This window comes from Columba livia, chromosome 8 (genome assembly GCF_036013475.1).
Source record: "Columba livia isolate bColLiv1 breed racing homer chromosome 8, bColLiv1.pat.W.v2, whole genome shotgun sequence".
Taxonomy (NCBI): domain Eukaryota; kingdom Metazoa; phylum Chordata; class Aves; order Columbiformes; family Columbidae; genus Columba; species Columba livia.
In genome coordinates this window covers 11533324-11548796 of record NC_088609.1, presented here as the reverse complement: position 1 = coordinate 11548796, position 15473 = coordinate 11533324, and the positions used below count along the sequence as shown (strand labels likewise).

The 15473-nt window shown below is 42.5% G+C and overlaps 1 protein-coding gene across 2 annotated transcripts; it reads left to right on the top strand.

The window, feature by feature from the left end:
• Positions 1–2029: 2029 nt before the first annotated feature.
• On the top strand, positions 2030–14638 carry USP1 (ubiquitin specific peptidase 1). 2 transcript variants are annotated; one of them, XM_065070890.1, is made up of 9 exons: positions 2030–2195; positions 2413–2639; positions 3581–3704; positions 4055–4162; positions 4687–4847; positions 5035–5753; positions 6878–7048; positions 8075–8276; positions 13054–14638. In XM_065070890.1, the coding sequence occupies exons 2-9, from the start codon at positions 2470–2472 to the stop codon at positions 13784–13786; spliced, it is 2388 nt and encodes a 795-aa protein (XP_064926962.1). In that variant the 5' UTR covers positions 2030–2195; positions 2413–2469; the 3' UTR covers positions 13787–14638. The 2 variants fall into 2 exon arrangements, with proteins under 2 accessions (XP_064926962.1, XP_064926963.1); XM_065070891.1 differs by lacking the exon at positions 2413–2639 and having other exon boundaries at positions 2056–2195.
• The last annotated feature ends 835 nt before the right edge of the window (positions 14639–15473 follow it).

Below are 15473 nucleotides of genomic sequence, written 5' to 3'. Positions count from 1 at the left end.
CCGAGTCCTGCCAGAAAAGAGCCGTGAAAAATAGAAAGACCTTATATGGAATAAATAAAGGGCAATTTTCAGAGCCAGATGAATGTGTGAAATATGGAAGCAATTCTATATGTATTTATACTCTTACTAGGTAAAACATCCTCATATGCCTGCACATGACAGGCCCATCACCCAGGGAGCCAAGGTTCAGCTTCTCAAAACCTAAAAAGTTATTTACTTGTCTGGTGGGATTTATAGAGCTCCGAAGCGGGTTGGATATTGAGCTCCCACTGAAAGTCGCTGGATTTCCTGACCTGCCTCCTGCAGTATGACATTTAGCTCCACTTTCGCAAATGTTTCCTCAGTTTCCCTGCAGTTAATAGACACTCAGGACAGCAGAGGATCTCACATCAAATGGCACGACTAAGGCAGTTGACTTATTTGTATTGCATTTTAATAAAAATCTACCCTGTCAAGTGCGTGATGTGCAGTCTCCTTTAGCAAACATGATAAAAGACTGTTTATGTCCAAGGATTTTACGATATGAGCATCTAATTCCACACATTCAGGTAAGCGTCAGGTATACTTGTGTCCATGACTTCGGTAGGCCCAGCTTTGGGTTCAAAGTTAGGCTTGTGAACATTTACAGGTTCAGTGTATGTAAAGACAAGGCGTTGTAATTCACAGCAACAAACGAATTATTGAGGCATCTCATCATAAATGAGTCTGTGTTCTGCAGATATTCGCTTTGTTGCAAGCCATTATATTTAAGATATTTCATTATTTTTATTAAGAAAAAAAAGTGCACTTTAGGTTAAGCAGAACAACTTCTGTTCATAGGGAGCATCTACTGACAGAGTCACGGGGGGGTAAAATCCACTTTGCTCCATTTCCAGGGGTCACCAAACATATTCTACAATCTTTCTGTAGTGCTGTAGTTTGATTGACAAAAGAATTTTCTTTAAAACAAAAACATATTGTCAGCCTGGGGGAAAAAAAAAGTCCTAGAAAGGGGCCTTTGTAAATGTGATGAATCCGCAGCTGCCGCATTCGTGTCAGACAAAAAACACGCTTATTCTCAGCAATCATGGACTTGGTCCTTGTTTACATGAGGAGGTTTCCGCAGAGCTTGTGGTCCAGCCCTGTCTCCACACCTTCTCTGGGCCAGCCCGAGGAGCAGCATGACCTGCGGTGTTGATGTTTTCCCAAATACCGTATTTTGAGTGTCTTCATCCCGTATCAGCGTTTTTTGCAGTCTCACCGAAACCCATGATTTATTACATTCCTCACAGCTGCGCTGGTAAAGCGTTTTAGCACAGATCTCGGGAGTGACGGCTGTAACCCGCGCTTTACGAGTACAAAAAAAAGCAGAAAGTGTGAAATATGGCTATTTTATTTATTTACAGAACGGGCGCCTGAGGGCAGGCTGCGGCCTGAAGGACGGCGCGGCTCCACCTCCGGCACCGCAGCGCGTCCCAGCCCCGCTTGCCGCTCGCTTCGGTCCGCCCGCCGCGGGCTCGGGGCGGAGGGGCGGGGCCGGGGCGGGCAGGGCAGGGCGGGGCCGGGCCGAGCGGGGCGGGGTCGGGGCGGTGGGACCGGCGGGACCGGCGGGAGGGGCCGGCGCGGCCGTAGGACCCGGTGGGCCCGGCCCCCACCCTATCCGTTATCTCGGCCCCGCGCCTCTCGCTGTGATTGGCGGAGGCCGGGAGGGGCGGGGCTGGGGCGGGACCAATCCACCGCCGCTGGAGGGGGGTGTCTCGGCGGAATGGTTCAGCCCAGCCGCCTCCCCACCTCCCTCGCGAGCCTCAGCCCTTTAGCCAGGCCGCTACTAGCGCCCGCGCGCGCTCAGGCAGGACCCCGCGGGCTGTCCACCGCACTGCCTGACGGCGGTGGCGGGAGATGTGGCGCCGGCTCTGCCGGAGGGCACGTGAGAAGATGTCGCTCTGTCGCCGCAAGCTGACAGGAGACAGACCGCCGGCGGTCACCACGGCCCTGCGTTCCTGGCGGGCGCCAGCGGCGGTTTCCGCTCCGGCGTTTAAGCGGGGCGGCCGCCAGCGCCTGGGCGCGAGGAGCGCTGAGGGCGCGGGTCCTGGCGGCGCGGAAAACGCGCCAAGTTTCCCGTGGTGGCGAGAGCGGCGCCGGGGCGCCCCGCGGTCTCCATAGCAACCGGCGGGCGGCGGCGGCGGCCCCGGCCCGGGCCGCGCCAACATGTAGCGGTGAGGAGAGGCGGCTCCGCCGCGCCGGGCCGGGCTGGGCCCGCCGGGACAGCGGCCTCCCGGGCGGGCGGGAGAGAGAGAGGGAGGGAGGGAGCGTGAGGGCGGGCGGTGCGGGCCGGCGGGCCGGGCGGGGAGGCCGTTGTCAGGCGGGGGGCGCCGGGGCTCCGCTTCCCGCACTCGGAGTAAATGGCGACTCGTGTGTGTGTGTGCGCCGCAGGTGTGAGCGGCCATCGCAGGTTCCCGGCCGGGCCGGCCGCCTTCCCCGCCCGGAAAAATGCCGGGGGTGTTACCGAGCGAGGGCAGCGGGCCCGCCAGGGGCAGCCCCTCCAAGAAGAACCGGCTCTCCCTGAAGCTCTTCCAGAAAAAGGAGGCGAAGAGAGCGCTGGATTTCACCGAGTCTCAGGAGAACGAACAAAAGAGTTCGGAATTCCGAGGCTCCGAGGTGTACGTGAGAGTTTCGCTGTTTGTTGGGGGCGGTGGGGAACACGCTCCGTCCCCCCATGGCGCCATCCCCCAGTGCACTTGTACATTGGCACGGAATTACCCGCTCCGACCTCTATTCAACCAACCCTTAAGCCACGTTAATCAGACTGAACTAACTATTGACCGTAATTAGTTTCTAGCAGTAATTTAAGAAAACAAGTTCACTCCGCTATGGATGTTTAGCTGGCATAGACTTCTTGATAACTTGAAGAAGTTACTTTGTTTGAAGCTGATGTGGGGTAGTTATTTAGATGCCAGAGTGTTTAAAGTATATTAAAATGTAAGTTTTTGCAAAATGAGTTTTAATGAAAAAAAGATGCATCTTAACAGTTGTGTTTGCTGTGAGTAAGAGAGTTGATTGCTCTGCTTACTGCAGTTTGTTCGGGTGTTTCAAGCCCTGAACAAATCTGTCATCTCATTATAGCTAGTGAGGAAATTTAAGCGGGAAAAATAAGAATTGCTTAATCATGGTCAATTATTAACGTGTTGGAGACGTTAAAATTCAGTTTTGTTGTGTCACTGTGGTGATTATCACTGCGTATAACGTGTCAGATATGTTGGTTCCTTCATTTGTTTGTTATTCTGGTTTTTATCCTTTTGGTTTGCTCCCAGAAATGAACTGATGTGAATCTGGAGCACGGGACAATAATAGAAAATATGTGGCAGGCACATTTTTCTTAGTGCTGCCTTAGGAATGAACAAAGAACACAGAACAGTTTGGGTGCCCGGAGTAGCCATACAAACGCTCTCAGAAACCCCGTGACATGATTTTGATCTGTATACGTTAGTCAGTAGCTCGATAACTCTGAGAGGGTAGATGGCCAGGAGAGAGATATGCACCCGTGCCAGAAGGAATCATCTTCAAAAAGTGTCTCTTACACCCTGTTTTCTCTATTTAATAGTGATCAGGTGGTTCCTGCAGCACAGCCTCCTTCGCTCGTTAGCTGTGAGAAGAAAGACAACATGCTGCCTTTTGTGGGCTTGAACAATCTGGGTAACACGTGTTACCTGAACAGCGTCCTTCAGGTAACGTCGTGCTCAGGGGGCCTTGGAAAGATGATTTTTCTCTTGGTTAAGCACAAGTGGATGGGATTTGTAGTTTGGTATTACAGAGATATCTGGATGTAGTACGAAGGGAATCTAAGTACAGTGGGGATAAAAAGATGATGCTGCGGGAAAAATGTGCACTGTAGGTGGCCTTGAGTGGGTAATTTTTTATTTTACGTACTCTGGGCACCTCCCTGCTGTGACTAATTCTGCGTCTTCGCATGCTGTGCAGCAGCCTTGGGAGGTGCAGAGTCAGTTTGGATCATCAGTGTGGGTATGTACATTGAGTAGCTTCTTACTTTACCAATTAATTTTAAACTTGCTTTCAGGTATTATATTTTTGTCCTGGTTTTAAAACCGGAGTAAAACATTTATATAATATAATTTCAAAGAAGAAAGAATCTTTGAAGGACGAAAGCGAGCAAAAAGCAGAAAAGGTAAAATATTTCCCGACACATTCCTTTACTTGTAGTTGTGTGAGTGAGGCTGCATGCCAGGAGTGTAATGAAAATTTAACCGATTTCTTCTGCTTGTAAGGAGTTTTGCAGTATTGTTTCCTAAAGTGCCATTTCAGGTAAAGACACGTTTGAGTTGTTCTGAACTTGTGTTCAGAGTGTCTGTAAACTGGTAAGCACAAGTCTTTAAGTTGAACGGAAGAAATTAGAGAAGATATCTCACCATGCTTCTGACATTAAGATAATTACGATACAGTACTTTGAGTCGATGGAAATTGGAGTGTGGGCAAAGATTATTTGGGATTTTAAAATAATGGCTAGCCTGGCTTTTATATTTGTTTTCTACTGGCAAAAGAGCAATACATTGCCCAAAACTCACCTGCTTCCCATAGCAGACAAAAGTCTGTCAAATGTGTGTTAGAAAACTAAGTGAGGGCAGGAGAGAAAAAGTTTCTGTTACAGACAAAACTGCAAGTATTTTTATTCTTTTTATATTGTTATTGCAGGGAAATTGTAAAGAAGATCCACTGGCAAGTTACGAACTAATCTGCAGTTTGCACTCGTTGATTCTTTCAGTCGAGCAGCTTCAAGCCAGCTTTCTCTTAAATCCAGAAAAATACACAGATGAACTTGCAACTCAGCCACGAAGGCTACTGAATACCCTTAGGTACAAATCAGCTTAATCACATGGTCAGAATTTTCACCTGGAGTTTTGAGGCCATTGTACAGCACAACGTTAGAGACTTGCTGGGGGTAGATGGTCTGAAAATTGGGGCATCATTGTAGAAAGTTTAGTGTGTTTATTGTTAGCTTCATGATATCATAAATTTGCCTTGCTCTTTTACTTTCACTAGAGAGCTCAACCCTATGTACGAAGGCTACTTACAGCACGACGCCCAGGAAGTTCTGCAGTGTATCCTGGGCAACATTCAAGAAACGTGTCAGCTCCTGAAGAAGGAAGAATTGAACAAACTGCCCGTGGAAGAGCCTGCAGCTAAACTAGAGGAAAAAGCTAATCAAAATACCGAGAGCAATGGAACCGGCAGTGCTGCTGAGGATGAGGATAATGCACCGAGTAGCCATGGTGGAGAGACGGCTGAAGACAAGCTGCTCAAAGGCAACGGGAAAAGAAAAAGCGATGCTGAGGGTGGCAACGCAAAGAAAAAATCCAAAGTGTCAAAAGAACAAATCGCAGCGGAAGAAAATCAAAGGCAAACCAGGTCGAAGAGGAAAGCGACAGGAGAAAAGGTGGAAAATCAGACTGATGCCATTGCCAAGTGTTCCAGTGAAAGTGAGGGTGCGAAGCCGACGCAGAAGAAGTCACGGCTCAGGCTAAACTGGTTGAAATCCTCATGCAAACAGCCTAGTATTCTGTCTAAATTTTATAGTCTAGGAAAGCTAACTACAAACTTGGGATCCAGAGACCCAAGGAAAGAATATGATGACTGTGAGCTCGAAGAGTCATCTGTAAAGTGTGAAAATGGTCACAACACTAAAGAAGAATATTGTGAACCAGCATCTCCCGTGGAAAGCCATAATGAAAAAGGAGCTGAAAAGGAACCAAAAAAGGAAGGTTGGTGAACAAGTGTATGGGCTTAAAATTAGTCTTATTAAGAAATTCCTATGCATGGGAAGTCAGCCTTCAAGCCTGCACAGCCACCAGAGCTCGCAAATACAAAATTACCTTTTCAAGAATTGAAAAAGATTTTTATGAAAGAGAATTTTATTTTTATACATTGGTAGTTTTTTTTTTTTTAATAACTTGACCTGTTTATCTCAGAACTTTTGAGGTATTTCTCTGTGTAATCATTGTACAATATAAAAAAGTCAGAATATTACCAGGTTTATTTTATCAATAATTTTTGTAATTTATAGAAATAGCGAGTGGGTTTAAGATATAAAGGAAAATTAGTGTCCAGAGCAACCAGAATCAAACCCCATTGGCTATGGCTCTGTGTTGCAAATCTTCACAAATAATTTCTTCTCCTTCCCTCCCTTTTCATGAGTTCTTCGTAGTTCCAGCCTTCCCAGGAACTAGGAAAGACACTGGATGTATTACATATGTTAATTACATAAGCTAATTGGCTGACGGGTGTGGATTTTGGTCTTGTCAATGAGACAAGAAACCTCTGAGGGAAGGGCTTTGGTATGAATTCAGCAGTTGGTAACGTGGAACTTTCTTTCTGATCCAGCCACCAATTTTAATAAAAATCTGAAGGAACGTGGAATCTTTTGAGCTCCCTGTTTCTTCAGCAGATTTGACTAAAATTGGCCAGCAAACTCAGAACGTATTGGAGGCGAGGACTGAGCATAAAGACCTGGCAAAAATACAAGTGCGATGTCCCCTGGGAGGGCTGACACTCCGTACTGAGAAGGCAGCGCGTTGATCACAAACACAATTTTTCCAGAATGTGACACTGTCGCACTTCAAGTATAAAATAAGAACCTAATATTGAAACAGAAATTTAAATTTGAGGGCCAAGAGAAAGGGGCTCCGTATTCTCTGAAAATCACATGTGATAAGCAGCTCTTTTTTTAATTCTCTCCCTCCTTCTTCCTTTTTCTCTCCCTCCTTCATCTGGAACCCTAAGAGGCTGTGTGTGTAACACTGATGTTTGGAAGGACAACAGCCAGGTTCTGAAGCGTCATTTGAATAAAACACATCTTGCTAAGTGATGCGGCTCCTCCTTTCTCTAGGTACAGAACTGGCTGTTTTTGAGCTGGTGGAGAAGCTGTTCCAGGGCCAGTTGGTGCTGCGGACGAGATGTTTGGAGTGCGAGTGCTTCACGGAAAGGAGAGAAGATTTTCAGGACATCAGTGTTCCAGTGCAAGAAGATGAACTTTCTAAAACTGAAGAGAGTTCTGAAAGTAAGTAACTCTTGCTCCTGTGCATGCGTGTGTTCAATTAGAGGCTGTTCTGTTTTCTCTCATCCCGGTTAACTTTACACTTGGGAAACACAGCGCTGGTAACGTGGACAGATCCAGACGGTATTGAAATTGTTTCAGGTCTTAACATGTAACACAGGCTGCTTACAATCCTTCAGTCACATACATATTTTCCTGCTTATAAAAAGGTGATTTCTTTAATTTGGGTCTTCCCTTTCTTCTTGGATAAGAAATTCTGCTTTTTCTTCATTTTATAAGAAACATCTGTATTTTTATAAAATAATTGACAAACCAGATTTCTGTTGATTTACTGTAAAAATATGTTTATGGTATTTTAGACTGTTGTTACCTTAATAGCGTTTGGCTTTAATTTTTAAATGTTAGTCCCCTAGTATCTTTCTCAATTTTAGTGATCTGTACTTAGTTTTTAGCTATTTTCCAAAGTAAACATGGCAACAATACATGTTGAAATTCAGAATTAAAAACAAATAATAATTTTAGTTCCTGTGGGGTCAATTTGGAGCAGCTTTTACTATTTTTGCCCTCCCCGTTTTGCTGAGGGACGACAGATTAGAGCGTGTGTGTGACAGTGCGGGTGATCCCGTCAGCAGCAGCGCGACGCTCCAGGGGAGGCAAAATATAAAAAAACCAAAGGGAACTTTGGTTGGTTTTGAGGTTTTTTGCCTTAATGAGTGAAATTCAGGTCTTGGATATATGCACCCAGGTTCCAGACACTGCAAGAGAATTAGTGTGTGCGATGGGAAGACGAGCTTTGGGAAAACCATAGATTTGAAGTAATGGTGTCTATTAAGTGGTATCTTCATGACTTCTTGAAATCATTCAAAGATTTGAATATATTTTCATACATATCAAGTGTTCTTGACAGCGTTGAAAGTAGTATTTGAACATGTCTTAACCTGACATGTTTTGTTTTGTTGTTTTTCTGGTGGGATGCCTTGGAAATGTAAATAATAGCATATTTGTGAATGTAACGATTCTCTTTTATAGTTTCTCCAGAGCCAAAAACGGAAATGAAGACTCTTAAATGGGCAATTTCACAGTTTGCGTCAGTGGAAAGGATTGTGGGAGAGGATAAATATTTCTGCGAAAACTGCCACCATTACACAGAAGCAGAGCGCAGCCTTTTATTCGATAAAATGCCTGAAGTGATTACAATTCATTTGAAGTGCTTTGCTGCTAGTGGCTTAGAGTGAGTATGCAGATTGACGATGTTACGAAACCGTGTGCTCCTGGAAGGGAAATCTTACCAGAAGAGATGAAAATGTTTTGTAACTTTTCTAAAAGCAAAAGGAGATTTCTTGACTGAAATTAACTTAAATCAGTGGGACGTGGCCTGTAGTTTCTTGAAGGCTTTCTGTTCTCACAAGTAGTGGCAGAAATCACCTCAGGGAAAATACACCTTCAGGAGAATTCTTAACAAAAATTGTCTTCTCTATATTCTTACAACAGCCCAATATCCTGATGTTTCTTAAAACTTTACCTTCAGTATCACCTGCGTGAGTTGAGAGGCAGGTTTAAGTTCTTTAGCAGAACAAGTAATGAGAACAAATCTGAGTTTTGTGGTTGTAGCTTGTAGTGCTTTGGTCTCTAACTGAATGTGAGTACTAACATTTGGAAAAAACAAAACAGCAAAAAAACCACGAGGAGATAAACAAAGAGCTAACACACATTACAGAAAAATGGATCGATTCCTTTACAAATGCAGTAACAGCAATGTAATTGGTCAACTGCTGAGCAATCAGTTTGGCGTTTTATGCTGTAGAAATCCTTGGGTTTTTGGTGTGGTTTTTTTGGAAGAGATTATTCTTGAGACTTTTTTTTTTCTTCTCCCTTCCCAAAGGAAATCCCCAAATTCTGAAGTATGGAAAAAGATAAAGAAAACCCTGTCCCAGCAGTACTGTCCCCAAATGGAACAAGCACTTGACAGTTTTGCAGTAAACTCTTTCTCCACTGAGATTCAAATAGTGAAAAATGACAGAAAGCCTCATAAGGAGAAACTTCTTAAAACTGTAAAATACTCCTCCAGATCCTTTAGAAAATGGTCATGCCATTGTGTTTTGAGTGTGACTGTAGAATTTTAGTGACATTTGCAGACTTGGCCTGTATTTTCACCTCTGGTATTCATTAAAAGATAACTTTTGCTGTCTGTGTTAACTTCACTGGACGCAGCAAAAGAAGATATAAATTCGTGCTGTTTTCAACAGCATCTCTGCTGCAACTTGTGGTTTATAAGCCGGTGGCTGGGCGTAATTCTGAGGTGTAACAGTGAGCTGCTTTGCAATGTGCATGAAGTTATTCAGGCACAAATTAATTTGGTCTTAATTAATTTATTAATCCACCCGGTTCCCTGCGCTTTGCATTTCCCTGTGTGTTGGCTTTGGCCTTCAGAGCCACCTTTCCAGCAGGAAAGTCTAATTCATGAAGTCTTCTGTGTAATTAGTTTATCATATTTGTGTCGCCAGTGTATTTTGGAGCTTTTTTTGGAGCCTTTGGCACTACACAGAAACCAAATATAAGTTGACAGATTATTTGTCTCTATAAACAAATGCTGGTAACTGTGGTCAGTGTAAATCAGATTTGTAAAGTAACTTAAGATTATATTAAGATACTTTCACAGGTAGTTTGCTCAGATTGTTAAAACTAGAATTCTTGCTCTGCCTGTTGTTAGTATTTGTTTTTAGGAGTATCTTGGTTTCTGACAAAGTAGAAAGGGCCTGTGTCTGTAACGTCTGCTGACGTCTCATCATACAAGTCTGGGGTCGTTACATAGAAATTTCCTTTTAATTTCTCTACGCAATGTTTGACTGTCGCAATAAGGCAGAGAAAAAGCGGTGCGCTTTTTAAAACACAGCAGTGCTGTTGTTGAGTAGCCCTTGGTGTGAGATGGTGTCCTGGTGGGATGATAGGCTGTTCAAAAAAACACAACCCGAGATGTCCACCTGCAGGAAACCTGGATATTCTCTTCAGTTTGCTCCTACCTTTGCTACTTTCTTTGCTCCTGTGAGGGAGAACTTGCAGGTTACCCAGCCAGCTCCTGAATCACTTACCTCTTCTTCCATCCCGGCAATCTTCAGGTCCTTGCTCCAAAATACTCAGACCTAGATGGGGTCAGACTAAAGCCCATCTCTTGTGTTCCTCCTGTGTCCTCTAATCGTGTCACTCATTTTCTGCCAAGTGCTCGCAGCCCACGATTGAGGAATTAAGAGTGGAAAAATCAGACGCAGAGCTGGAGTCAGTGATGAAGCTGAAACAGCTTTGAAGGTGGTTTCCCAGTTTTTGGCTTGGGTGTTTTATCTTGGACAGAACCGTGTCATTCCTAAACATCTTGATTTGGGGTAGGAAAGCACAGCTGGAAATCCAGCGGGAAGAGCTGAGGGGAAAACCAAAGCACCAGCTCGCTCCATAGTGCCCAGAGTCACGGGGATTTCTGAACAATGAGCTTTGATGCAGCTTCCCCCAACTGATTTCTGCAAACTTGTAATATTTTTTGTAAAAAAAAAAAGTACTGTTCTTCATAGATGAGACTGCAAGGATTTGCCCTAAAAGTCATAACAGACTGTTTTGCTTGCCTTGAACTATGATTTTTAAACTAAGCATCTTCATGCTTCTTGTAGCTCCAATAACAATTTTGAAAGCTTCTCCCCTTCTCAGTTACGCTCTACTGAGTTATCTGGCAACTGAGTTAGAAATGAATGAAGAGAAATGAAGCAGAAGGGGGATGGTAATGTAAATATTTGTAGTCTGTAGGGATTTGCTTCATCTTTTCTAGATGCTGGCTTGCAAAATGGTTTGTGGTTGTTTTTGTTTTGTTTTGTTCTTGTTTTTTTAAAATAAGCAGCCAGTGTGAAAATGACTTGCCTGGAGATGAGTAATTCTCTTTAGCAAGTGTCTGTATGGGGAAAAAACACCCTATTCCATGTGTGCTCAGACTAGACAGCTATTAAGAAGAAATGTTTAACTGATAACATCTAATCAAGCTTTTCTACTATGTAAATTTAACAGTTGTTGAAAAAAAAGCAACAGATCTTTGTCTTGTGAAATGGTATTGGGTAGGAGTGATTTTTTTATTTATATCTATCTATTTATTTATTTATTTTTAAGACACTTCAGGCTTTGTAACAGTCACATTTGCTGATTAGTGACAGCAGCGCTTATGCCACTGCAAATCTTTATTTGGAGTGTTTAACATTTTTTTGTTAAAAGCGTTGCAGTAAAATAGCTTCAGTCTTTCAAAGTCTGTAATAACTTGAGGTCCTAATTCAGTGCAGTGGGTGAAGTTCCACTGATTCGCGGCCCCAAAGGCTGTAGCTGCAGCAGCAGGGTTTGTTGTGTGTGAACATGAGGCAGTGTACTCGGCATGCAATTTTTCTGTCTTCAGATTCTTATCATTCAGAAGAACAAAAAGCTAATAGGAAAGGATTTCCTCTCTTATTTCCTCCTCTCCAAATCTTTCTGATGCTGGATCTCATTCAGAAGAAAGGTAGAGCCTGTTTATTTTAATGTTTCGTGTTAATATGATTGTCATAGTGTGCTTGAGTGGAACTGGATTTCTGTCCTGGAGTATCAGCAGTTTCTCTGCTCCTTGACTCTCTTCTGAATATCTCTATTTCTGGCTACTAATAATAGGGATTTTCAGAAGATTTCAGCTTTATTTCTGATTATCTGCTCTTTTGTGTTTCTGTTGGTGTATTCAAATGTTTATGGTAAGCCTAGGTCTAAAACTAGAGGTCAGTTGTTAAGGAGACTTGAGTGCCTGAGGACATGTGTGTGTGTGTGTAAATGTATTTATAAGGGTTTATGGCTGTGAATATGAGTGAAACATTTAGAAGCGCAGCAGAATCAAAACTAAACCCAGTAAAACAAAAGTAATATTCTGTTACTGTACTTATGCTTATATTCTTATGCCTTATCCACAATTTTCTTGGATTAAAGATAGTTATTTCTTATGACAAAATACAAGTTGAATAATAGTAGTTAGATCTTTGGAACCCAAGTTTTACTGGGTTTGTTTATATTCCCCTGTATCTTTCCCTACAACACCCCAACAGCTGAGCAAGACTGAATCATGACTGAAATCTATTAGGACATCATAACATATCATTAAATACAGGGCTTAATTAAACTGGGCTGATGCAGTATGTAAATTGTGTAAGATAACAATCATCTAAGGAGGCTAATACACAAAAGTCCTGACACTTCTTTTCTAACTCTTTAAAAGAGCCTTCTTGTAATCAAAGCACTTAAACTCTTCTATTTGTGTACTATGAACAAATGGCTAAGTATTTATGAAATACTTGATGCTTTTCCACAGTAAATCAGCTAGATAATTGTATAAAGAAACCGAATGACATGGGACAGTTAATGAAGAATCCTGAGTAATAAGAAAGTGTTAGTAACTTACTCAGACAACCATGGCATTACTGGGGCAGTATCCTACAGTGCACTGGGATGATCTCAGAAAAATTACTTATTACAGCAAGAACTTGGTTTCTCTGACTGACATTAAAGCTACTCGAAAGTACAATAGATTTGTATCCCTTACTTAGTAAATGACTCTTTCAAAGATTTGGGAAAAACAAACCCTGCTTATTTCAGCCTTGGATGTTAAAGGTTTTTTGTTTGGTTTTGGTTTTAATCTGGAAAGCAGGATGGTGTCAGGGAAAAAGTGCCAAGTATTTGTGCACAGAAGCACAAGTGGTAACTGAACAAACAGAATAACTCCTTGGATCATCCCTCTTTTCTGAAGTAGTTAAAACATGTAGTCATTAGGCTGTAAGAGTTAATGTTATACATACTCAAAATGTCTTTACTGACCAGCTGCTCATGAAAAGCCAGCTGAAAAGTGAGCAACTGCTCACATTCTAATAGAAGGAAAAGAACATGGACGCAATATCTAGGCTGCTTAAAGCAATTGTTTATCATGCGCTGCTTTGGCGAGAGGTCTGACTTTTATTTTTCTTCCACAGGTTTGATTGCTATGGTGGACTGTCCAAGATAAACACTCCCTTGTTGACGCCTCTCAAACTGTCGCTAGATGAATGGAGCACGAAGCCGACCAACGACACCTACGGCTTGTTTGCGGTGGTGATGCACAGTGGCATCACCATCAGCAGCGGACACTACACGGCATCGGTTAAAATTACAGATCTGAACAGCCTGGAGCTAGATAAGGGAAATTTCATCACTGACCAAATGTATGAAATGATTAAACCGGAGCCACTGAACGAGGAGGAGGCCAGAACTGTTGCTGAAGAGTACGACGATGGCGAAGTCTCTTTTAGAGTCAACGGCAATGCGCAGCCGGGTAAAGTTCTGAACAAAAAGAACATGGAAGCCGTCGGACTTCTCGGGGGGCAGAAGAGCAAGTCTGACTGTGACCTGTACAACAAACCAGCCAACCCTGAGAAGTTCCTGAACATCGTTCCCGAGAACAGAAATGCCGAGTCCAGCAGCAGCGCCACGGGCACGGAGGCCGGCACGGAACCCAGGCAGGAACCCACGGGCACTGCCACCAGCGGACTGGAAACCAAAGCTCTGTGCGTGCTGCAGAGCCTCAAAGAGTACGAGGGCAAGTGGTTGCTCTTTGATGATTCTGAAGTGAAGGTCACAGAAGAAAAGGACTTTCTGAATTCTCTTTCTCCGACATCGTCGTCTACATCGACTCCTTACCTACTGTTTTATAAGAAAATTGTAGAGTGATACTGTATTTTGACTGTAAATATTAGGGGTTTGCATACACTCGTTGGTCTGATTTGCATCAAAACTACCTGGAAGAAACAGCTGTTTTTTTGAAGCTACTGGATCATAATGTTTCTGGTCTTCTTTTGTTCAGTGTAAGTGGCTCAACTTGAATTAACAAACCAAGACATAGAATTTAACTCGCACAGTAACTTTGATGCTGGAGAATAGTGATATGACCTTTTAGAAATACCGATTTGTATGATTCCTAAATGATGCCTACAGTACATGGTAGTGGTTTTAACACAGCTCTAGCTCTCAGACATGCTTATTGTATTATTAGCTTTTTTTTTAATAAAAGTTATTTGTATTCATATTCTGGAGTAAATGTATATTAACTAGCAGAATTCATCAGAAGTTGTGTATTTTTGTAACTTGGGAAGTAATACTTCATATTTAGTCTTTGGATAATCAAAGTGGTTTATTCTCCTTATCCAGTTCTATACTGCTCGGTGCAACTCAAAGCACAAGGGTCTTGTAACCTTGTGTAGTGTATTGGAAGGAACTTAATAGAAATGTTTGAATGGTCAAATTTACATCTTGTTGCATAGGTGTTAAATGGGCAAAGTGTAAATAGGTGTGATTAATACTTCAAAACAGGAGGAGCGTGTAGTGTAATTAAGACAATTTTGTACTTTTAAGAGTAAAGACCTCTAACATGCATATCTGTTTGGGTGGATTTGGAACTTAGTGGTGACCTTAACAGTTAATTTGTTCTTGGAGCTCACTGAAATGTGGGAAAAGAAAAGCATTTGGCTTTGATGCTTTGTTAAGAATGTATATATGAAATAAAAATTTATGATATGCATCTGAGATGACTAGATCAGAATTTTGTGTTTGGAGAGGGAAAAGGGGGAAGTGAAAGTGGTTTGATGCTGGGAAACTTACCTGTCTGAGAGAAATGGAAGATGTGAAGTGCTTTAAAAACCACATTCTCTGTTTTTTAACTGCTTCTTGTACAGTGTATCTGACTTTGAAGGCAGGGGAGGACTAGAGGTAGGTTCAGAGGCAAGGGGAAAAGGAAACAAAGATTACTGTGAAAACAAGTGAAATGTTTGGTTCTGGATCCTAGACTAAATCTCAAAATCATCTGTTAGATGCTAAAATGTTAATATCAATACTATAAACTGTAGACAATTAAAATCTTAAAAATATGACACCAAGTCGGCTGAGTTTGACTTCTGCTGTCCTAGTGGAGCTGGAATGACATGAAGTGCTGCTGCAGAGACAAGGTGTGAGTATGCTCTGCTTTTCTGGATTTAAACTTTTTCAAGTACAAATCAATTTGTTTACAGGAGAAGCCCTAGAAACCTCTTCCTAGTTTATTCTGCAATACTTAAGTTTTTACAATTTTAAAAATTATAATGTAGTATAAATGCTGAAGTAACAAAAGGAAAATATACTCAGGGTATTTTTCATTAATGGTGGACCCCTGATTTTTTTGTACAGGCCTTGATTTTGCAATATAGCCTCAATGATACATTACTAAACTATGTTTCAGTCTAGAAAACTTCTACTGGTAATAGAAAACAGTGCAAAAAAGGCTGGACTAAATTTAGAGTTGATTATAAACTCATGCTGTAAGTCTGTAGTAATTATCTCCTGCAGAGGAGAAGAATAGGGAATTACAACTACACTGAGACCTTTC